The sequence below is a fragment of the Electrophorus electricus genome, chromosome 2, assembly GCF_041902795.1.
Source record: "Electrophorus electricus isolate QZ-2024a chromosome 2, ASM4190279v1, whole genome shotgun sequence".
Lineage (NCBI taxonomy): Eukaryota > Metazoa > Chordata > Actinopteri > Gymnotiformes > Gymnotidae > Electrophorus > Electrophorus electricus.
Genome location: NC_137498.1, coordinates 31,961,042 through 31,983,274, shown reverse-complemented (window position 1 = coordinate 31,983,274; position 22,233 = coordinate 31,961,042). Strand labels below are relative to the sequence as shown.

Below are 22,233 nucleotides of genomic sequence, written 5' to 3'. Positions count from 1 at the left end.
TAAGTCATGAATCTAGTCTTACAATTCAATAAGATTTCCTGTCCTAAGGGCCCGAAACACAATTTATCCTACCGATGTGATGGATATAACACTCTATTCAGATAGTATCAAAGACACTGATTATCTACTTCTTGTGACATAAACAGGCACAGATATGCATCAGAGACCTTCACAGAAGAAGGAAGGAACTTTTCATAATGGTTGGATAATTACTTTTACTATATATACAGATTTAACAACACCACCATTCACTGCCGTAAGTTGGTGTGTTTGGGTCTTAGCAAAGGATTACTATCTAGAGCTGATGTGTCACATGAGTATTAGTACGATCTGAAAAGACAAGAAACCAATAAGAGTCCCCGATTAACCACTACCTGTTCTTCATCCAGGGCTTTCTTCGGTCATAGACTATTTGGTTTGGGAATAATTACATTTAAAGAGCTATATGATCCAGGCAGGCATAATGAAACAGCACACTGCCTAGCTGCCAGGACTTCGTACATCAATCTCCACCACGTCAAAGGTCAATGGTGTATGACAAAGCTTTAAAGAACTTGTACATCTGCAACCTTCAGTTCCCATTAATTTCACATGCCTTTGACTCGTGTCTCATGAGAGTGAATAATTACTTGCCATGGCTAAGAGACAAAAGCCCTCTAATCAGCCCAATTCAAGTCATGTCGCCACTGTCGATGAATTTGCAATGTCCATCATGCTTGTACAATCCTCTCTTCATTACAAAGTCAGCTGGAGAAAAGGCAGACCGAGCAGCTGCCTTTGAGGGGAAGCCGGAACAAAAGAGTGAAGGTATGTGGCTCAGTGCATCACTAACACTGGGGGAAGAAACGTCCGTTTAATTTAAACCTGCCAGACAATCAGCCTTATCTCACTACCGTGGGAGTAGAAATACAGGCCTGAACACTGCGCTTGTTTTCACTAGAACATAAAACAGATATTAAAGCGATAGCCCTCTTCTACAGGCTGTGTTCATGAACAATGTATGTGTTTTTTCCTTCCTTTGATTAGGCACGATAGGCAGTGCTCTCTGCCTGGTGCCCTTAAAAAGTATTGGGAGGGTGTGTCTATGCTCTGCTGAGGCTTCAAGGGCCCAGCATTGTATTTACTGTGGGCGCACATCCGTTTAACCCAGTGCTAACAGCTGCGAGTCTGATTGCCTAACCATCTTCCTGACAGAAAATAAGTGGTTTCAGATTCACTTTACATGAACAGTCTCATGTTAGTTAATAACAACATTGTCCAATCTTACTGAAAATGGTCTATCAAGGCTGTAAAGAAGTGAAGCATTTTATCTGGTAATCCTGTAAACTAATTTGGCTTGCCAAATTTACCCAGGGGAGTGTCATGTTATTATGTGAGGCTGATACAATTAGTCTGCAATTACTTTAATTGATATCACTAATCATTATGGCATTCAGATTATGACAATGATAGATGACCAATTACACAAGGGAGCTTTGCTACTTGTGCATGGGAAGTTCTAAGTAGCTTTCACTGTGTTGTGTATGAGTCTTCCTTCACCCCTTTCTTTGCCAGCCTCTTAATATGCTGATGGATTGCTCATCTTTGTTGTCTTTGACATGTTTGGCTTGGCTCATCTCTAAAAGGTCTTTAGATTGTTGAAAAAATCTTCTCCTAGAAACTAATAATTCTACCAGACAAACCTCTACTGTGGAAGACCCATTTCTTCATTTTATAAAGGGGATTCTGGACAAGTCCATTAGGTGCACACAAATCACCATCAAAGACTAACTGGGGTTACTGTCACTTCATTAAAGCCCCACACAACTGCTTGCCAACAGGCAGAAGAGGATGAACCATCTTTAGGAAACTATCTTATTGAAGAACGAGCATATGCTTGTTACAAATGAAAATGACCTACAATGTACCTCATGGACCTTTTAAAGAAATTGCATGGGAGTGTGGGATACAGAGCTCTGGGCCAAAGGGAATTACAATAAATGGGTAGTAATCAAGGTGAATGACTTTCACCCAGATGCAGACTTTTCACACAGAGAGAAAAGATAATTGCAGTCAAAACAGAAACAGTAGTAACATGGATTAATATGTAAGTGAAAAATATCTATTATTATCTTTTTTAAAAAGCATCTGCCAATGTCACAGTTGGCCCCTCATGTCTTTGCTTTACTTGCTTGTTGTTCTTCTGCCCCTTGTTTGGTTTTCGTGCCCATCATTGTTATCAGCTGTTTCTAGTTGTTCCTTGTTAGCTCATATATATATTTCCTGTGTTTCTGTAGTTTTGTCAGTGGTTATTGTTTCCTCAGCCTGTGTGCAACACCTTCATTCTTGTTTAGCCTCTGTCACATTGTTTTGTCTTCGTATCCTGTTTAGTTATTTTCCTGGTTTTTGTGCATATCTTACTGTTTGTTACTGTCATGATTAGTCCCACCCAGCTTCCCTGCTCCATGTTTTCCCTGTCTTGTGTTTTTTAGTTTCGTTCCATAATTTTGTTTTCTCCGCCCCTGTTGATTTTCAACACCTGTCCCTTGCTTAGTTGATGTATTTAAACCATGGTGTATTGGTTTTTGCTGTTCATTGTGTTTACTTCATTACATTTATGTATTTATTTGAATGCATGTGCTAGGTTCATTGTGTTTGGTTGTATTGAATGTTTGAATGTTCATTTATACTCAGTGTATCCTAGACTTTGTGCTTCTTAGCCTTGAGTATTCCCTAGTCTTTGTTATAGCCTGCTTCCCATTTGCCTTCATGTGTTTTTGTTTGTAATGTATCCCCGTACTGTCTGTGTTGGCTCCATGACCCTGGACTGCTACAATGACTCTGATTTTGGATTTGCCCATAATAAATCTCGCTCTTCTCTGCACATGCATCCGCCTCATAACCGCTCACTGTTACAGTTTGTAATATCTGTTGGATCTGATCATGTTGTTTGCATGACACTGGACCATACTATCAACCCTAATCATGGATTTGCCCTCAATAAATCCCGCTCTTCTCTACAATTGCTTCTGCCTTGTGATTGTTCCATGTTACACAGTGATACAATCAATATTGCATAATGTAGGTAATTGCATGGAACTTTCATAATAATCTTATTAGAACTATTAGATTCTAATAAGAAAGGCTGATGAAAATATAAGATTGAAAGATTGTGATAAATCAGTCCAAAAAACACAGTGGTAAAATATCAAGTACAGGATTGCATTACTCTTAGTGTTGATTTATGTCGATCTGGACTTGTTTAAACACTGTAGATGTCAATTTAACACTGCAGTTCTTTCTGTACAGAGGATTGGAGAACTATTATTCACACTTTAAATCACTCTCTGACAACTGATTAGACATGATTATCTGCTGCAGTATTTTGTAAAACAAGGAAGAGACTAAATGCTACAAAACAGCTAAACCAGTCACCTGTCACACTCAGGCTGACTACATACTGCTCGGGTGAGAGTGAGAATGACAGGCGGAGAATGCGAGCAAGGCAGAACGGAGACTGAGCGAGTAGAAACCTGCCATGGTTAGGCAGATGAAAAGAGAAGCAGAGGCTATGAAAGTGCAGACATAGCAACTTCTTTCAGGTGGATGAGCAACTCAGATCCTCCAGAATAAGCCCACTGCAGCAGTGGCAGCCTAGTGCCCTGTGAACATGACACAGTCTGTCAAATGAACTAGGCTTAGCAGAGGCATGACACATCCTCACAAGACCATCTGACAGTACATGGCAGGCAGACAGCCCAACAAGAGCCTTTTAGTGGTTCACCTCTTAGACATTTCATTCTTATTAAATGTTTTTTGTTTGTTTGTTTTTTTTTCAACTCACAAATGACATTTGTTAACACAGAGGATGTTTTTAAAGTATTTGTATCTTGGGAATGCACATTTGATTTTTGAGGCAAAATATGTTTCACCTCTACAGTTAAATGTAATTACCTCTCATATACCAGCAAATTGTGGTCATGAGCATTCTTATAATGTATGTGGAAAATGCAAAATCTTACTGTGATAATGTTATGCTAAAGATGACTCTCCCATACAAAGAATATGTTTTCACACTAGAAAATAAGAAAATAAAATGACAAAAACATAAAAATATGAAAACCTGTCACCTATCAGTGACAGGAGACCCACGATTAAATGCTTAAGGAGGCAGCAATGTAATTATACCCTTCAGCCTTCACTTAATCTGTAGTTTACCAGTTCATTTAAATTTAAGTAACTGTGAAATCATATTGCATATTTCATAGCATGAGACAACCACAAACATACAGTCAAAAGAGGCTAAGGAAAAATACTGCGTAATGAGAAATGTTTCAGTGGCTTTTTCAAAATCTGTAGCAGAAAGGCAATGCTTTGCAGACAACATCTGCACAAAGATTCTTCAATTACAGGCTTATTACATTTTAAAGAGTTTAGGGCTACCCTGCAGCCTGGGAAAGGTCAAGCTGTCACTGAGAAATTAAAACTTCACTAACATAGCTATTGTTATAGCCACTGTGCAAACGTGCATATTCAACCCCTTTCTCATTCAGTTCTGACTATTAAACATAAGGATTCACCTACTCAAATTAATAAAAACAAGTTAGCATTCTGATCAGTTTTGTTATTATTAAGGATGTTTTAATTATTTATTAGTTCAAACAAATAAAAATATTTAATTTTGGGTGCCCATAACCAAAACACATTCTGCATTTTATGGCCATCCTCAACATGTACACTGTGAAAAAACATGAGGTTTCAGCCATTCACTTGTTTTCAAAAACAAGGCTCTCATTAAGCCTGTAGTTAGGCCACCTGTGGCCCGCACTCAATAAAAGTATCTGTTTAGAAAACAGTCTGTTAAGCAACCAAGACCTTGAAAATGGCAATTTATTTTTTTCAGGGATTTCTGAATTTAGTTTGGATAAGAAATGATTCTAGTCCAAAAGTCATTGCAGAGGCACAAGTATAATTATTGAGCCAATAATTGGAATGCTTTTCCACTTATGCAATGAGTACTTGTGAAGTTGTTAAAGGAACTATTACTACTACTACTACTACTACTAAAGGAATTACTACTACCACTTTTTTATTAATTATGAATCTTTTTTACTTTTTACTATATAAACTACATGGCCCAAATTTAATCAAACATGTCATTAATAAAGCAACTTGTATACTGTAACAGATTTTCAGGCAACATTTTGCTGATAGAGGAACAAACATATCTGTATGGTTATTGTAGCCAAACAGCATAGCCTCAAATAAAGATCAAAGAGTAGTCTATATGAAAAGGGCACCAATGTAAACGCATGGACTCAATGATAACTAATAAAACATTAATTATGTGATCCTCACTGCCACATGCAATGCATAAAGATCTTTCTTATCTTTCCAGTCCAATGAATACCAGTACATACGAGTACTGAACGAGATTATCAGATATTAATTGGTTTATGGACTTGTGATGCATTTGGTCCATACATTTCACAATCGTAGGCAATTAGATTGTTTTCTGATCTGTAATTTAAATTACAGTTATAAAAATAAAAGATAATATATGGATTAAATCTAAATCATTTTATTGTATATTCAACTTTACATTATTTAAAAAGCGTAAAATTCGCATAATTTCATGCTTAACAACTTTTTGAAATTAGCGCGCATGCGCAACATTTTGAGTAGCCGGAAGTAAGCCTGGGTCGCGTAGATTATCTGATTTATAAAATATAGCAAGTTCGAAGGCGCACCTGGAAGTTTGTGTTTTGTGCTCACACCGATCGTTACTAAACCAGCAGGTTGGAGCAACGGTAAGACAGTTTACACGATTTCTATCGCGCATCCTGTATCCTTTGTTTCTATTAGCTAAAATCAGGTGTAAATTCGGCACACCTTCAGTTTTGTTGGTACTCAGAGAGCCACGATGTTTCCTTTGTCCTGTACCGGGCTTTAAACACAGCTCGCTGGGGAGGAAATGGGGCTCACTTTGCCTACTACTACTATTCCGTTAGCAAGTAGCATGAGACCACGGTAAACAGAACATTAACAATCCTAGGCTACCTTTGATAGCCTAGTAGGCTAACGGACTGTTGGTTTTTATCTTATAATCGTGTTTCCAGATGCCACATTCAGTAGGTAAATAGCTAACGCTATTGTATTTATAAGCACAACCGCAACAAGAGAACATAAAGGTACTTGCCTCGCTATTAATGTGGGGAATCAAACTGATTTAATTTTCCTGTAGTCCTATTAAAATGGGAAAACCAGATGATATGAGCAGTACAAACAGGAAAGAGTCTGCGATTTAAGATTATGAATTTGAGCATAGCTAAATCACGGGGGTTCAGACCTTTCATACTAGTTTGTATAAGACACCACAACACTTGCTACAGCTTCCATGTTCGGAATTAGTGGGCTTATTTAGCTACCAAGTTACCATAGCGCATGTCCTAACGCATTTCCCTAACAAATACTGTGCTGAAAAAGGCTGCATCAAACTGTTTTTTCGCCACATTGTTTTTAACAGAAATAGGTGTTGTCTTTTAAACAGCAGGAAGATGGCTAGTCTTCTGCTTTGTTAACTTTAATTTCTTTATATTTTTAGGTGATAGGTTTCTCCATGGCACATCAACCACTCATCAGAACAAGACAGAAAGAAAAAACAATTAATGGAATTTCAACTCAGGTTGTTTGCACAGAGTTCAGCAATTATGTCTTCATTGTACTTACACAGTATGGAAAGATTGGTACACTTGTGTCTATAACACCGGATTCAAGATCGAGTGACATCAGCACACCCATGTTTACTACTAAGGTGCTGCTTGGGAAAGATGAGGTACATGTACCTTAATCACTCAAATGTAATTCATTGGAAAGATATACACCAGATTTGTGTTTCATATATTTTCTATTGTCTCTTTTTATAGGCTCTCACACATGTCATTGCAAAAAATGTTGCGACGTTTGTCTCCCAAGAAGCGGGAAACCGACCTGTTCTTTTGGGGCTTGCACTTAAAGACCCCAGTGCTGAAAATCTCAAAATTCTGAAAGATCTGATCAAAAGCTGTCAAGTTTGGTGATCACAATAATTTTATAGAATTATTGAGAAACAACATGCTACACAGACTGTTAGATCTTGTAAATGTAAACCTTCATTTAACACATGACGCCTCACTTTTTTCATGCTTTTGCTGTTATATATTTCTTACACAAACTTTAGTTTTGCTTGTTGGCAAATACTTTGAATATTTCTTTCCAGGAAAAGGAGTGTCACTGCTAAAACTGAGATGTTAGAAGAGTTAAAATTATTTAATGAATATCCTAACAACTGTCTCTTTATTGCTTTACCGATTTTGTATGCAACAGTTTGAAACTCCTAAATAAAACTTTGTTTTCAACCAAGTTTCTTGGGATCAACAAGTACACCTTACAAATTAAAGCAACTAATCCCACGTGATTAAGGACTATCGCCGTTAGGTAATGTGATCTTGGGTGGCGGCTGTTTCTGATGAATTTCTACCTGGATTAAGGCACCTGTAACAGTTGGAAAACCTTTTAGAGTCTCTCAAAGAAGACAATTCGTTTAAATTCTCTTGTATTGAATGGTGCGAGAGGTGTTTATTAGCAACCATATGCACGTAGCTGTAAAATGGAAGAATCCTTCGTGGACTTCGATCTGCTCGAGCTACCTGTCGGCATAACTAGGAAGTGACTGTCATTGGTGTCAACGCTTAAGCACGGAAGCCATTTCCACTGATGGCGACTTTTAACTTAATAGTTTATTTTAAAGTGTATTCATTCAGTTTAACTAACGGTGTTGTATTTAATTGAAACTGGAAAAAGGACAAAATAATTTTAGCCTACAGTTTGAGTGTCAGCTTTTCTCTTACCGGAGGAAGTGGGGCAGGTGTCGGGCGTGTTAGAAGGTAAGTGGCGCAAGCATCGTTGATTATTTTTTTACACCGAGAAAACGTCAATTTCACTCTGAACTTTAATCTTTACTTATGTTTATTCAAATACATAAACATCAACTTTCCTGGATAACGCAGAACCTTGGATAGCAAGGTTTGTGAAACTACGTTCAAACCTTTACATCGTTTATCTTAAACTGGGTCATCACAGGTTTGTCGTATTGTGGAACTTTGTTTTCGTGAATACAAGTGTTAATGTAGGCTAAAGACTCTAAATGTTACACTTTAATATGGAAAACGCAACCAATTGGTTAAATATAACCTATGAATGTTCTATTAATAAATTCATTACAGTCTGTAAATTCTGTGAGTGTCAGTGCTCCAAAGCTCTTACCTATCTGAGATTTGTTAACATAAGCGTTGAGACTGAAAGCTATTTTCTCTCAGGTCTTGTAGCCTCTCTGGTAGGGTTCATTTTACATTTATGCACTGTCACGTTCCTTAAGAAAAATAATGCACTCTGCAGGGCTTGATTATGAGTTTTGTAAATTAAGAGAAGCTAAAAATCTTAAAATTTTTAATTCTCCTGTCCATAATTTGGCCTTGCTGTATACAAATAATAATAGAGAATTGATATATAAACTGGATTAAGAATCATAAACTAACATCTGATGATAGAAGCTGCTATCTATCTTGTGAAGTCACCAACTGAGACAGTTCAGACAGGGTCTGTGGTTGGATACTGCTGCTACTGGAGTTCCACTAGCCTCATTTCCCTTATAGCCTGTGGTAGTGGCCTATACTCAATTTGTTCACGTTTGTAGGCTCTCTGCTGGCAGGAGGAGAGTATTGAGCTGCCTGCCAACTAGAGACCAAACCAGAGCCTATCAGGCTCTGGGATTTGAAGCTAGTAGGATGTTAATTTAAATCTTAACTAAACAGACTAATGACATGGTTACATTTCTGCAGTCTGCTTACAGACGTAAGTGCAGTAAGAGTGGTATTTTACATAGTAATCACAAAAGCTCATATCTTGGTGATTCCTGTTTTCTGAAGGAGTCATGCTACAGGTTATATCATAATATTAACTAGCAGTCTTGTAACTTGAAAGTAAAATGTGAAAATGAAATGTTGGTTACTGTTTCTAATTACCCTGTTTATCATAACAATTTTCTTTTCTAGATGAATGAAACATTGTCGAATATTGCAAACAGTACTTTAATTATGGCTTCAGAGAGCAGTGTGGAGGAGCCTGACCCTCAGTCTACCTTTTTACTGCCAAACATTTCTACCATGGCTAACATGACAGTAGTCATATCCAAGAATGGGACTCCAGTGGAAGACCAGATCTTCCTCAACACAGTTGCTGCCCAGGCTCTCTCAGGGATATTTGTTTGGTCAGCCTTGCTCATCACTTGTCACCAGGTAAGTTCATTTCTTTTTTAAATTTTCTTTTTTATTTCCTTTTTTTTTTTTTTTTACTTTACAGTGGAAGGTAGTGACCACACCTCACTCCTGTCCCTCCTTTTCAAATGTTAATTCCTAAACGCATCGCTCGCTCAACAATGGCTCAAGCCAGCGCGGGACATTCCTGTTAGTTTCTGAGCTTTGTGGTTATAAAAACTGAATAACAAAATAGGTCACTGCTGCTTTTAAACATGGATGTCAGACCTCTTGCAAAAAGCCTGTGGTAACTTGAAGCAAAGTGTAGCAGATCTCGGTGTTGAAGGGCTCAGGAGGTAGCAGAGGTGTCTGCAGCTCGTTGAGAGTATAGGAAATAAACAAGCACATTGGTGGAGGACACAGGTTTTGTGTGCAGCTACCCCCCCCCCCCCCCCCCAATCTCTTTTCAGCTACAGGGTGACAGACTATCTGTTATTTCTGCACATCCCCCTGTCTGAGCAGGTGTGAAAATGCTGACCCATTACCATCCTTCTCTCACATTGCTTCCCTCACCACAGGTGACCAATAGTGGATTGTAGAGTTGAATAAAAATCTGCCAGCCAGTCCTAGGCAGGTATTGTTACTTCCTTATTACAGTGTTATCCATTAAGGATTGCGCTGCCCGTCCTTGACCAGCTAGAGCTGACTTAAACTTGAATGGTGCGTGCTGTCTAAACTGATAGAGGATATTGTAAACACTTTGTGTGGTGATGTAATGGAGTTTGGATTTGGTACTAGAAGGGTAAACCTTGTGGGGGTGTTTTTATATCAGGAGAAATTATTTATAAAGCTGACGAGAGGCTAAATGTCCAGGGTAGTCTGAGCTGAAATACAGCATCACTGCCAACTCCATCAGACAAACCATATTTCCTAGTCTAAAGATAGACTTAATCTGTGTCTGGTAAACTAATCCCTAAACTCTGTGTCAAGCCAAGACATGTTTCTTTAACACTGAATGGAATCTAGGAGCTCATTACAGCACTGTAGCGTTTTATGAATTATATGTTTTGAGAAATATGAACTAGACTTCAGTGTGTTGAAGCCAGTGAGAAGCAGAGAGGCTGTAGGTTTCTGATGCTTGAAATGTTGTTTAGCAAAGACATTGCAGTGCTGACCTTTACACTTGATATACCAACAAATTGGATAAATTCTTTACTTCCTTATCAGTGTAACTTTTAACAGCTACTGTAAAAGTTCCACCCAAAGGTGCTGAGTGTCTGAGCATATGCAGGTACAAATGGAGTTCAGTAATGGAGATCTCAGATGTAGTCCGTATTTTATCATTTAAAACGCAGTTCTTCATATATTGACATATGAAACCTTTCTCAATATCCAAGCATGCTTTAGAATTAGTACACGTATTTTGGTTGGGTCGGTGGACATTGTTTTTAATAAGGTAAGCTTTGCTTATGTATTCTTATGTTTGTTGCTGAAGTAATTACATTTTGGGTTATTGAAACCTTTGTAGCATGACTAAAATTTAATTTATCTGCTTATGCTAACAATTCCTTGTGTACTATTCTTGTTGTTGTTAATTGCTGTAGAATATATGCTGTAGAATAATATGTGTTTCATACACATGCTATGTAATTCGGCTGCTGGGACTGTAGCTATTGGAGAAAGGGTCAGAAAACACATTCTTCCAGGACATGTCTGGAGTGCACTTGGAGGATACTATTTGATTGCCTCTAAAGCCTCTTATCCTTTCTACAAAAGCCTAATGCCTTTAAGAGACTGGAGGTTTTGGAGTAGCTAAAGAATGTCAGGTTGGTGTTCAGCCACTGAAAATGAATGAAACATGAAATGGCACTCCTCTGCAAATAATGATTATCTTCAGTCCAGTTTTGCCTCAGACCAGCAGCCAAGCAATTTGTCCACTGCAGCCTCATCTGGGGAATGGAGAAAAGCAGCCTGTTAAGAATTGGTGGAGAGAAATGTATGAGGAAATCAATCCCTGAGGGGATTAAAGGGGCTCTCATTGTTCTCACTATTCTGGTATCTTTCCTGATTTTGTTCTAAAAGATGCTCTTTGTTTTTTTCAGTACTTTAAGCATACTACAAACATTGACAATCTATATCTCCCATATGCTTTGATCTTAAGGTACCGATTTGATTCAACAGCATTCTCATTGGTGTCCCCTACTAGTCAGGCACTACCTGTGAATTCAAACATCTCAGGGTGCAGCGTCTACCTCTTGCCTAGTCACTGAAATGTACCTTATGAAGAAATACCCTTTCTCTTGGTTGTACTGGATTTAAATGTAAAATAGTGTAATTTGTATGTGAAATTTGTATGTAAAAGTTTTGAGCTAGCTTATCAGGTACTGCCTTAATGCGTGCATGCGAGAATGATATATATGGAAAAACCTTTTTGTCTTAGCCATTGATATGCCCCAGTTAGGTCAGAAATAGAACAGAGAACTGATGACTTGAGAAATGGTCAGTTTTACAATTTATTACAACCCAAAAGTGGCCCAGCTCACATAGCCCTACTTCATAAAAACATGTTAGAGACTAACTCATTTTCCCACTGAGGATGGTGGATCTGCATGCACTTTTTGTCAGCCTTGACAAACCAAGCCAGCCTTGACAAACAATCTTGAAGCAGCTATGTTGATCCTGAGCAGGTCATAATCTATCAGCGCCTGCCACCATGATGCGATTGGCAAATACAAAACTGATGTATGTGCTCTTTGCCATTTACTGAATACTCAGTCTACCTACCCTACCTCATTGGAGATGTTCCAGGTGTGATCAGAAGAACTGAGTGGTGTAAGGCAGAGATCCAGACTGACTGGATTTCATTTAAAAGAAATAAGAGGGGACAGCAGTGAAACGAATGCCCATTACATCCAATATCACAGATGCATTATCCACCAAAACTGCTGATAGTGCTGCATTTCTAAATCTGGCCAAGTCTGACCAACCATTCAGTGTTATTTATGGCTGTGAGAATCTTTAGTCTACTCCAGTTGAAACTATTTCTGAGGGGCCGCAGGTTGTGTGCCACATTATTTCTTTATAATTCTTTGTTCCAACATGAAGCATTCCATTGAGAAGTTCACTGAACTGGGAGAGGATGGGAGTTTTGCTGATGCCAAAAATCAACAGTTCCAAGCTATTAGGGTAGAAGCAAACCATTTTACCAAAGTGTGGAATGAATGGGATGGAAACCTCTTGTGTTGGTTTGTCAGAGTTAATTAGTTTACAATTGCAGACCAAATATTTCATAGGTGTTAAATTTGTCACAGAGAAAATATAGGGAAATTCGGGAGTATAAATGGGCAGAAACAAGGGTGGAGTTTCCGGCATGGTCTTTCTCCCCAACTTCAGTTATTCCAAAACTCCATTTAGAGATTGTTTGCACATTCCAGTGTTCTGTGACATCACTATCAGAAAGGGCATTTAATAATTAATCATCCACATGCAGCCCTATTAAAGATGAAGCATATGTGTGGAGGAGCTTGTACCATTGTTGGTGGCTATAAGGAAAGAACCAAGCCTTTACATCCCTGTTGTGAGCCAGTGTTCACAGAGCAATGATAAACATGGTTGATTCCTTGGTAGCCTTTGTTGATTCAGTGAAGTATAAAATATATTATTTATAAACATAACAATCACATATGCCACATTCAGGACAGTAGTCATAGAATTTAAGGCCACATCCATCTATAGCCAGGTCCCTGAATACACAGTTGGCTGTGCTGTCATTGGACAGATGGCTTCATCCCTCTCTCCCTGTTGAACTGAAGGAGTGTTAGCCAGTCAATTACTGCATCTTCTGCATTTGGCAGATGCTCTTAGAATGTATGTAACCTGCCCTGATAAGTTACATACATTCTAACAGTATGACCAGTCATTGTGCTCCCCAAGAATGGAACCCATGAACTTGAATACCAAGGAACACCTTGACCTGCTAGCACCATGCTGTACCTGCTTTACCAGGTAAGCTACAAATGTACTTAGGAAATAAGGAAAATAATAAGGAAATTCAGTCATGTTGAGTTACATATAGATTAATGCTCTCCTCCAAATTCGTTCATTGTTTTATGAGCAGAAGCTCAATAAGTGTTGGAGTAAACACATGAGCTTTCAATGTCCCTATATTTGTCATGTAATAGAGAAGTGCAAGATAATGGTTAGGAATTTGCATAGACTAGAAATTTGGGCCAATAATGTATTTATACCATTACTCATCTTCTTAAATAATTCTTAGGGTAATTTATTATTTGGTAAACAGCTAAGGCAGTATAACAAGTGTCTTGTAGATGTACTGTGCATGTTTCCAAGTTGGCCTCTGTACAATTGGGATCCCCGCTGTGCCATGTGCTGCCTGTGATCAGGAGTGGTTGGGAAAGCAGCTGATGGGTGCAAGAGTTTGGCGATTAATAATAAAATTGGAAAAAAATAAATCACAAACTTCCTTAAAAACAAAAGGGAAAGAAAAACTACTGAGCCCTGACTGCAGACAGAGTCAATGGCAAGAGTTATTATCTTGAACACAGCCCCCTCTTACTGGCAGTTGTGCCTTGTGGAGCCATGCAGATGGTGGGCTTATTTTTCTTCCTGCAGTACGGGAGAAATGGACCACAGCAGTCGAGCTGCTGACTCACCGTGGTTCTCTAGAGCATCCAAATACATCAGCCCCCCAACCCACACTGAAGCACAGTCAGAAAGAAAAATCTCACATCTGATTTCATGTGAGTCACGATCCATGTGCACAGTGATGCTTGTCTGTATCACTGACATTACAAGATGATGGATATGTGTCGCAAAACGTACAGAATTTTCAAATGCCAAAAAACCTTCTTTAGGTAGTTCCCAGTTTGTTCAGGGTTTTTTTGTTGTTTTGGGTTTTTTTTTTTTTTCAAATTATTTTCAGAGTAATTGGGTTTATTAATATGTATGTCCATGTTTCTCACAAAAACAATACATTACCACACAGGTACACCGTATGTGTAATAATTAACTACAGAATATATGGTGGGTGTATTTAAAACAGTTGGGTAGAGATAAAGTTGGATAGCTCATTACTGTTAATGTTTTTTTCTGGACCAAATGTACTTCTCTTCTCTGTGCTATCACAAGTAGTTCCACTCATTATTACTTATTACTTTGCATTTTCAGACTCATGTATTCTTGATATCCTTGATCATTTCACACCCTCTTTTATTACCAAAGAACCTTTTGATGTATCATTTCCATTTGTCCCAAGTTTGTGGTCATGCCTTATCATTACATCCAGCTTACTTCATGATTAAATGTTTTAATAATTCCAATTCTCTTTCAAGCTCTTATATTTCTGGAGCAATGTCCTGCCTAAAGCAAAATTCTGGAAATTGTATTTATAACCTGTTTTTTTCAGTCCCTGAAGTGTGTTTGAAGAACTGCATTTAAAACTACTTGGATTTGCTTCAGTTATTTACTTTGGCTAGTTTCAGTAATGGAGTGGGACTTCGCTGTCTCTCAGCACTTTCACAGCAGCATCTAGTTTGCTGAAGCTCATAAATATTCTGCGTGTGTATGTGTGTACGTGTGTGTGTGTGTGTGTATATGTGTGTCAGATCTACTCACACCTGAGGTCATACACGGCACCCAATGAGCAGCGCTATATCATCCGCATCCTCTTCATCGTGCCCATCTATGCGTTCGACTCCTGGCTCAGCCTCCTCTTCATCAGTAATGACCAGTACTACGTCTACTTCGACTCTGTCCGTGACTGTTATGAAGGTCTGTCCATCATGCTGCAGCTCTACTCCAGAGGACATTTAGTTGCCTCTGACTGCTTCAGAGAACTCTGTCCTGCTTGGTTTTCTAGGTGTAACATAAGCATTTATACATGGAGAGTGACAGATACACAGAACCTCTCCTATGAGACCAGCTCTAGTACAAATGCCCAAACTTGTTTCTCTGATCTACTACAGGAAGAGAACTGAACAGATTATCCATGACTTATGCAGAGATTTAAGAACATCACATTTTTAGAATTTCCTCTCCTCTGTTAGAAAATGCTTGCTCTAAGTTCCATTAGCACCATTTAATGAATAATGGTTCAGCCTTCTAACAGAACTGTAGCATTTGATAGTGAACAGGTATTGTTATTATTCCTCTTTGGTCCTTTTTTTCTGTAAAATATGTATGTAGTATAAATTGCTTAGTAGAAAGTATTTTGTGCTGTTAAAGTACTATACTGTCACCTTACACAAAAAAATAGTATTTAAACAACCATCAAGACAAAACATACAAATAATTACTAAAATGTGAGAGAGATTGACAGACATTGGGCAACATTTTCACACAATATACTGTTTTCATTTCAAATCTGGCTATTGCCAGTGGCTGAAGTCTTAATACCAGTCATAATTCTTAGCTATTCTAAGATTTCCTTAAATAGCTGCAACAGATTAAGTTGGATTTTTTTGGACAGATGACCCAAAGCTTGACCTGTATTATATCTACAGTGTAAATGATGAATATAAAGTTAATTTTTTGTGCTGCCAGTGTAGATAAAAGTGAACTTTCCCATGTAACAAATATATGTTTGTGTGAAATTCTGATGTTTTTTCTCTGTACTATATTATGCTTTGTTCTCTTTTTTAGCATTTGTCATCTACAACTTCTTGAGCCTGTCTTTTGAGTATCTAGGAGGAGAGAGTGCCATCATGGCAGAAATACGTGGGAAACAGATTCAGTGAGTGTCTTTCTCCTCGGGGGCAGTGGGTATGCGTTATACTGCGGTTTGACTGCACAAATCTTTCACATGACCTCATATCGGGTGTAAGGAGTGTCTCCTGGAGACAGATTAGTGAGAGGAAAACTCTAGTGACTGTTGCAGATCTTCATGCCAAAGCATAATTCTAATGACTTGTGAGGTAGCAACCTAAATTATACCTTTATGTACCCTTTAAAAAATTAATTATAATTATATCATACCATCTAGACATTAACCTTCCTCATTCAGCACCCATGGCTTCTGTATTCAGGTGCTGAAAGACCTTGATTACCTTATAGGTGTGCTAGGTGTTAGATAAGGATCATGGCTTAAACTCAGCAGGGCCATAAATTTCCAGAAGCTGGCTTTTCTGGAAATTCTCCTGGCTTCCATTTCCATATTGTACAGGGTCTTTCCACAGCACTGCTCTGAGAGCTTCTGAAAGCTGTTTACTTCAAGATGCAGTATACACCAAAGAAATGCTACGCCTGAGTTTGTTCCTCCGTGTTCACTATCAAGACAGTTAAACACAGCTGGGGCTAATTACCATTATGTCATTGGGTTACATTTGAGCTCGTTTATACTTTCTCCAACCAAAGTGCCAATTTATTTGACCTTTTTGTGGTTTTAAACTTGGCACATTTTTACCTGTCTTGAATGTTGTTGGTTTCAAATGACAAAAAATGTAAAAAATCTTGATGCTTTTTTCCATACTGCAGAGCTTTTGTTTTGTATTTTTTTAATCCTGTATTTTATTTTAAATCCTGTTACGCATCCTGTAAAGGGTAGAGAAAGGGTTACTTTCATTAGTCACTGTATTTGAGCATTTGGCAGATCTGCCCACACTGATATAAACAAACCTATAGCTACATTTAAACCTAAAATGTAAAAACTAAATTTAAACGTCAATCATCACTCATACCAACTCATACTGGCATGGCAACACAGAAATGCCCTTTTGATAACATCTCTGTAAATGAGAATATGATTCTCAATATTTTGCCTGGCTCTTTATTTGTTCTGCATAGGTCAAGTTGTTTATATGGCACCTGCTGCCTGGCTGGAATGAGCTACTCCATTGGCTTTCTACGATTCTGCAAACAGGTTTGTATCTGTGATGACCAAGAATCTTTATGATTTATGTCCCAGGGAACTTCACTGATTTCATTCTGAACTAGTCATATTCATAATAATTTTATATTAATAACAGCATCATAGAGGCTTTAAGCTTTTGTGCAAGAAAATTGTGAAGTTTACATGACCAGCTTATGAAAACTTTGGCCATTTGTCACCTAAAACATCTACCCTGAAAACATAAAACAGCAGCCTATAAAAGTTAAATGCAGCATTTGATCTGCATTATGAGTCAGTGAGGTCTGCATAGGTTCACGTCTAACTCCCCCTCATACATCTGCATGGTTCAGTCTCTGTCTAGGTTTGATTGCAAATATGTAATCTCTGGCAGAGTTCTGCTCTCACCGTCTGCACCAGAGACATCACAGTGAAGCCAGCTGATGCACGCATGGTGATTTAATACAACAGTGCGTGACTATCTATTTCAACAGCAGAAAGGAGCCACCACCTCAGTTGGTTTTCCTCAGATATATATACAAAATTGTGCAAAAGTGTTTACATGTAGTATTCAGCAAAACTGTCCATTCTGTCACCTAAAATATCATCTATCCTGTTCTCATAAAGTGACAGGCATATAAAAATGTTTGTCAATTTTCCTTCAGATAAGAGCTAGCAGAGTGTGCTAGAGAAGCAAAACAAAGTGGACAAGATCTGAGCAGTTTGGTAATAAACAGAGAAATAATAGTAGTTGTCAGAGTGATGCAGGCTATACTCAGACATGGGAGGCTGTCATACTCTAAGAATATCGCTGATGAAAATTGGATTTGAGAGCGCTTCCTTAAAAACACAAGTTTGCAAAACAAACTTTCTTCTTTTTTAAAAGTGGCTTTTTGCTGCATGTTTGGTCAGAAGATCTCAGCCAAAGTATACTTAGTGAGTGTGGTTTCATATTGAGAAGACAGTTTTGGCTAGGTTGTTTCTTGTTTAGTTAACTTGATATGTCATGCCTGGGGGATCCTGCCCACAAATGTGCACCATGTAATGGGACATGGGACATGCTGTTTTTGCCAAGTGTCATTGTAATCTCCTGTTCCACAAATCACTTTATCCAGTGAAGAATACTGAACCACCATGGTAAAGTCAAGCCCTAGCATTGCATTAGCTTTTTAACCACTAGGTTATAGGGCATATATAGTGTGTGTGTGTGGGTGTGTTGGTGTGTGCGCATGAGTGTACAGTGCCTCATGTTCAATTCTGATGATGTCATGTAGGCCACCCTTCAGTTCTGTGTTGTGAAACCGATCATGGCCATCATCACTATCTTCCTACAAGCCTTTGGAAAATATCATGATGGAGATTTTAAGTGAGCTGATTTTTAAAAAATTTTGTCTCACTCTCTGTCTCTCCCTCCTTCCCTTCCCCTCTCTGATTCCACTAAGCAACTGTTAAAGTTTTGCATTTTTTTATACAGCCCAGTGCTGTCTTCCCATGAAGCAAAGTAAAACAGGCTCTGATCATTTCTCCATTTTTCTCTATCCCATAGTGTGAATGGCGGGTACCTCTACATCACCATCATCTACAATATCTCTGTCAGTCTGTCCCTCTATGCTCTCTTCCTCTTCTACTCCGCTACCAGTGACCTCTTGAGGCCTTACGAACCTGTGCTCAAGTTCCTCACCATCAAATCAGTCATCTTCCTGTCATTCTGGCAAGGTGGGAGTCCACAACATCTATATTTATAATATAAATGTAAAATAGGATGTGGTAGTTCCTCACGTGAGTTGTTAATTAAAAGAGCTGCTCTGGTGTGTAGAGGTGAGCCCTTGCTGAAAGTCAGGGGTGAGTCCTATGTCCCTGCATGTCTGAGGGTACCAGAGGAATAAGTTGACTGCTTTCACATTAAAAATAAAGAATATGAAGAAACTTATTTGTTAAAACTAGTTAGCAGATATGCAGTGTTCAGTGATAACAGCAACACAGGTCTTTTTTTCTTGATGTTTCCACAGGCATGATTCTGGCCATCCTGGAGCGCTGTGGGGTGATTCCTGAGGCACTGGTCATAGACAGCCATGAAGTGGGTGCCGGGACAGTTGCTGCCGGCTGGCAGAACTTCATCACCTGCATCGAGATGTTCTTCGCCGCCATCGCACTCCGCTACGCCTTCACTTACAACGTATACCAAGCAAAGAAGAGCCTGGCTCCAGGTTGGCATGCACTGCTGGCCATCTGATTGTGTGGCCAAGCCAATACTTGAGTTGTTTTGGACATGTTTTCTTGGGTTTGCTGAACTAGTTCAGAGCAGGAAGACAGATTATTATGCCTCAGCAGGATAGTTGTAGCTGTTGTCAGCCTGAAAATCTCAGTACATTTTAGCTCTCCTCTTGAACCCTGAGAGCACTCTATGACCTCTGTTTACTGAGTAACAGAGACCAAGACTGGACCGCACACTGGGCTGGAGCGATCAGCCAGGGCGGCAATGCAGCACGTGCTCTGGAGGATAATAGCTACTTTCAGGCAGTGTTGCATGCTGTCCACTAGGGGGCAGGAGAAGAAAGGTATGGTCTGACCTCAGCACCTCCCCCCAGCAGCCCATGTCAGAACTCTCATCCATCCACAGCACACTCAGTTAGGTGAAGCTTTGCGTGTAGTGCTGTATCATGCTGCTCCACCTGGTTACAGATCCCCAGGAGCAGACAGGTTGGCATCATTGAGCTTGGCATCTCCATCAGTAATGGGGACGTGAAGCAGAAAAGTGCTTTTGGTGTCCACCTCAGGCAGCGATGGGGCACATCTCAGACAGTGTTTTCTTGAATCCCCATTTCTATTCGTGAGGGCACCTTGGAAGTACTCTTATGCTCTCAAAACATGCTCCCAAAAGGGAAGATATCAGTGCATGGAAGAATGTTAACAACAATGAGATCTTATATAATTCAGGCAAAGGATTTGCTCAAAAAAACATTTGAAATGAGGTTATGTAAGTTGGTTGTCCATTATTTAAAGCATCTTTTTGGGAGGGTAAAAATGTGCACATTAGGACATCATTTCTATTATCTTTATTATCATTTACCTTTACCTACACTTGTTTTAGTTCCAAGGTCACCCTGATATATTTACACAAGCACTGATATGCATTGCATTGTTCCATGTCCTTTCTTGACATAAGGGGGTATGGTATAATGCTTGTATTTCAGCCAAGCATACCTAGAAGGTCTTGGTCATTCTCTCTTATGTTACCTTTCTTTTATAATAGATGAATCATGACCTAGGATAAGCTCCTACCTTTATGCATACTTGTATTTCGTAGGATATATAACACAAAAGCTGATATTAGATCAGCATTCCCGCTCTGAGGTGTGACTGGCCATAAGAATACCCTTCCCTCTACATGATGTCACTGTAATTTAATTCCTCTGCTTTGTAGATAATGTCGCCCCCATGCACAGCATCTCCAGTGGACTGAAAGAGACCATCAACCCTGGAGACATGGTCCAGGATGCCATCCACAACTTTTCCCCAGCCTATCAGCAGTACACCCAGCAGTCAACTCAGGAGGTGGTACAGCCCTGCCCGAATGGCAAACCGGGCCCCAGCATCACCAAGAGCTCAAAAAAGTCTGACAAAATCACTCTGATTGACACAGATGACGAGTTCTAGGGAGCAACTCTCAGTAAGTTTAGAAGCGCGAGCTTGCCCTTCTAGTGCAGAAGCATACGCTGGCAACCAGATAGATGTATTTCAGGCTGGATGATATATATGTTTGTATGTTTGGCCTCCCCTTATTTAATGCCAAATTGATCTTGATCATCTTGAGGCTTTGCTAATGAGGGCATGTAAATAATGGACTTCTATGCAATTCCAGGAAAAAAAATTAGTTCATTGAGTCACACAAAAGGATTATTATGCAATGCTGTATTACTCATCTGACCACTATCCCCACCCCCCACCCCCCCAACTCCTGAATGTGCTGCAGTGAACTGAGAGGCAGGGTCCTGGGCCGGTGGGGCTTTGGGCATTCAGACAGCTCACTTTGCCAGGAACACTTTAGAGAGTGCCTCTGCATCATGCCTGTTTGAAGTATTTGCTCAGTGGTCCTCCATCGCAGCCTCCTGATGATCGGAACCATCTCTCAAAGATACCCTGGCTTCAGAGCACACACTTCAAAACGTTTACCTAGGCCCTTTGAGACACTTCGGGTGTCTCAAATCATAGACAGGCTTTTACGCTTCTCATGTGGGGAGTTAATTCATTTTCTGCCCATGCACTCCAAAATCAGGGAACCTCAACAGTTTTATTCTTAAAAGGAACTTGTGCTCCTAATTGTATATCATTTGTATATATGTATTTGGTTGGCTGTACAGGTGATGTTTGGGTTTGTATGGGGTATTAATTGTTAATATTCTGAATTATAATGTGCTTTTCGAGTTTGTTTGTTTTTTGCATTCACTTTTGCTTTAGTAATCGTTTACTAAATTACCAATCAACATAATATGAACAATTTCAAGATTATCAATCATATTTTCAGTCAAAGGTCACAAATATTGAACAAAAAAAATGCCATCTTAGCCAGAGGTCTGTTAGACATGAAGCTGCTCAGCTGAATTGTCCAATTGGCTCAAATGTATATAGTTATACATTAGTCAATTTTATGCATTTAGTCCTCTTATGTACATAAAAAGTATAGAAACTTATATTGGCCCCAAACTGTTTTCACTGAGTTTCCATAGTTTTTAAAATGAGTTGACAGTACATGAGTAATTTTAAGGCCTGTCATTAAACTTTGTTCATGATGTATTTTGGAATACACTTGGTACTTTGACCTTGGTCTTCTCAGTGTACATCAACACTTCTATGTAGGGCACCTCAACCCAACTGATTAATGACATCATAACTAATCTTTTTCAATAAACTTGTGGGTATAACAATCAAGGCTCATGCAACTTGATTTTTACTGTTTCTTGTGCCAATAATTTCTGCTTTAAATATGAGGGTGTGAGAACTAAATTTAATCTTAAACTTGTAACGTGCTTAATTGTTAATCCACCCATTTTAGGGAGGCAATAAGTTTCATTACATAAGATATTGTGTATGTTACTAATTTGTGTATTTTAACTATAT

The 22,233-nt window shown here is 38.9% G+C and overlaps 2 protein-coding genes across 6 annotated transcripts; both read left to right on the top strand.

The window, feature by feature from the left end:
- Nucleotides 1-5,654: 5,654 nt before the first annotated feature.
- On the top strand, nucleotides 5,655-7,380 carry psmg3 (proteasome (prosome, macropain) assembly chaperone 3). Its single transcript, XM_027002847.2, has 3 exons — nucleotides 5,655-5,789; nucleotides 6,584-6,814; nucleotides 6,906-7,380. Exons 2-3 carry the CDS (start codon nucleotides 6,599-6,601, stop codon nucleotides 7,056-7,058), a joined length of 369 nt encoding a protein of 122 aa, XP_026858648.1. The 5' UTR covers nucleotides 5,655-5,789; nucleotides 6,584-6,598; the 3' UTR covers nucleotides 7,059-7,380.
- Nucleotides 7,381-7,508: 128 nt separating this feature from the next.
- Nucleotides 7,509-22,040, top strand: tmem184a (transmembrane protein 184a). 5 transcript variants are annotated; one of them, XM_027002515.3, is made up of 10 exons: nucleotides 7,509-7,904; nucleotides 9,072-9,314; nucleotides 14,897-15,062; nucleotides 15,933-16,023; nucleotides 17,073-17,148; nucleotides 18,390-18,481; nucleotides 18,662-18,831; nucleotides 19,125-19,322; nucleotides 20,540-20,785; nucleotides 21,089-22,040. In XM_027002515.3, exons 2-9 carry the CDS (start codon nucleotides 9,072-9,074, stop codon nucleotides 20,770-20,772), a joined length of 1,269 nt encoding a protein of 422 aa, XP_026858316.1. In that variant the 5' UTR covers nucleotides 7,509-7,904; the 3' UTR covers nucleotides 20,773-20,785; nucleotides 21,089-22,040. The 5 variants fall into 5 exon arrangements, with proteins under 5 accessions (XP_026858316.1, XP_081555279.1, XP_081555285.1 ...); XM_081699153.1 differs by adding an exon at nucleotides 8,028-8,043 and having other exon boundaries at nucleotides 20,540-22,040; XM_081699159.1 differs by having other exon boundaries at nucleotides 9,124-9,314; nucleotides 20,540-22,040.
- Nucleotides 22,041-22,233: the final 193 nt, after the last annotated feature.

What these genes read in the sequence shown, in the direction of transcription:
- psmg3 (XM_027002847.2), top strand. Translation starts at nt 6,599, where the DNA reads ATGGCACATCAACCACTCATCAGAACAAGACAGAAAGAAAAAACAATT. An exon ending in TGCTGCTTGGGAAAGATGAG is followed by an intron (nt 6,815 to 6,905) that starts GTACATGTACCT and finishes CTCTTTTTATAG; the next exon opens with GCTCTCACACATGTCATTGC.
- tmem184a (XM_027002515.3), top strand. Translation starts at nt 9,072, where the DNA reads ATGAATGAAACATTGTCGAATATTGCAAACAGTACTTTAATTATGGCT. An exon ending in TTCTACGATTCTGCAAACAG is followed by an intron (nt 17,149 to 18,389) that starts GTTTGTATCTGT and finishes GATGTCATGTAG; the next exon opens with GCCACCCTTCAGTTCTGTGT. An exon ending in CTTCCTGTCATTCTGGCAAG is followed by an intron (nt 18,832 to 19,124) that starts GTGGGAGTCCAC and finishes ATGTTTCCACAG; the next exon opens with GCATGATTCTGGCCATCCTG.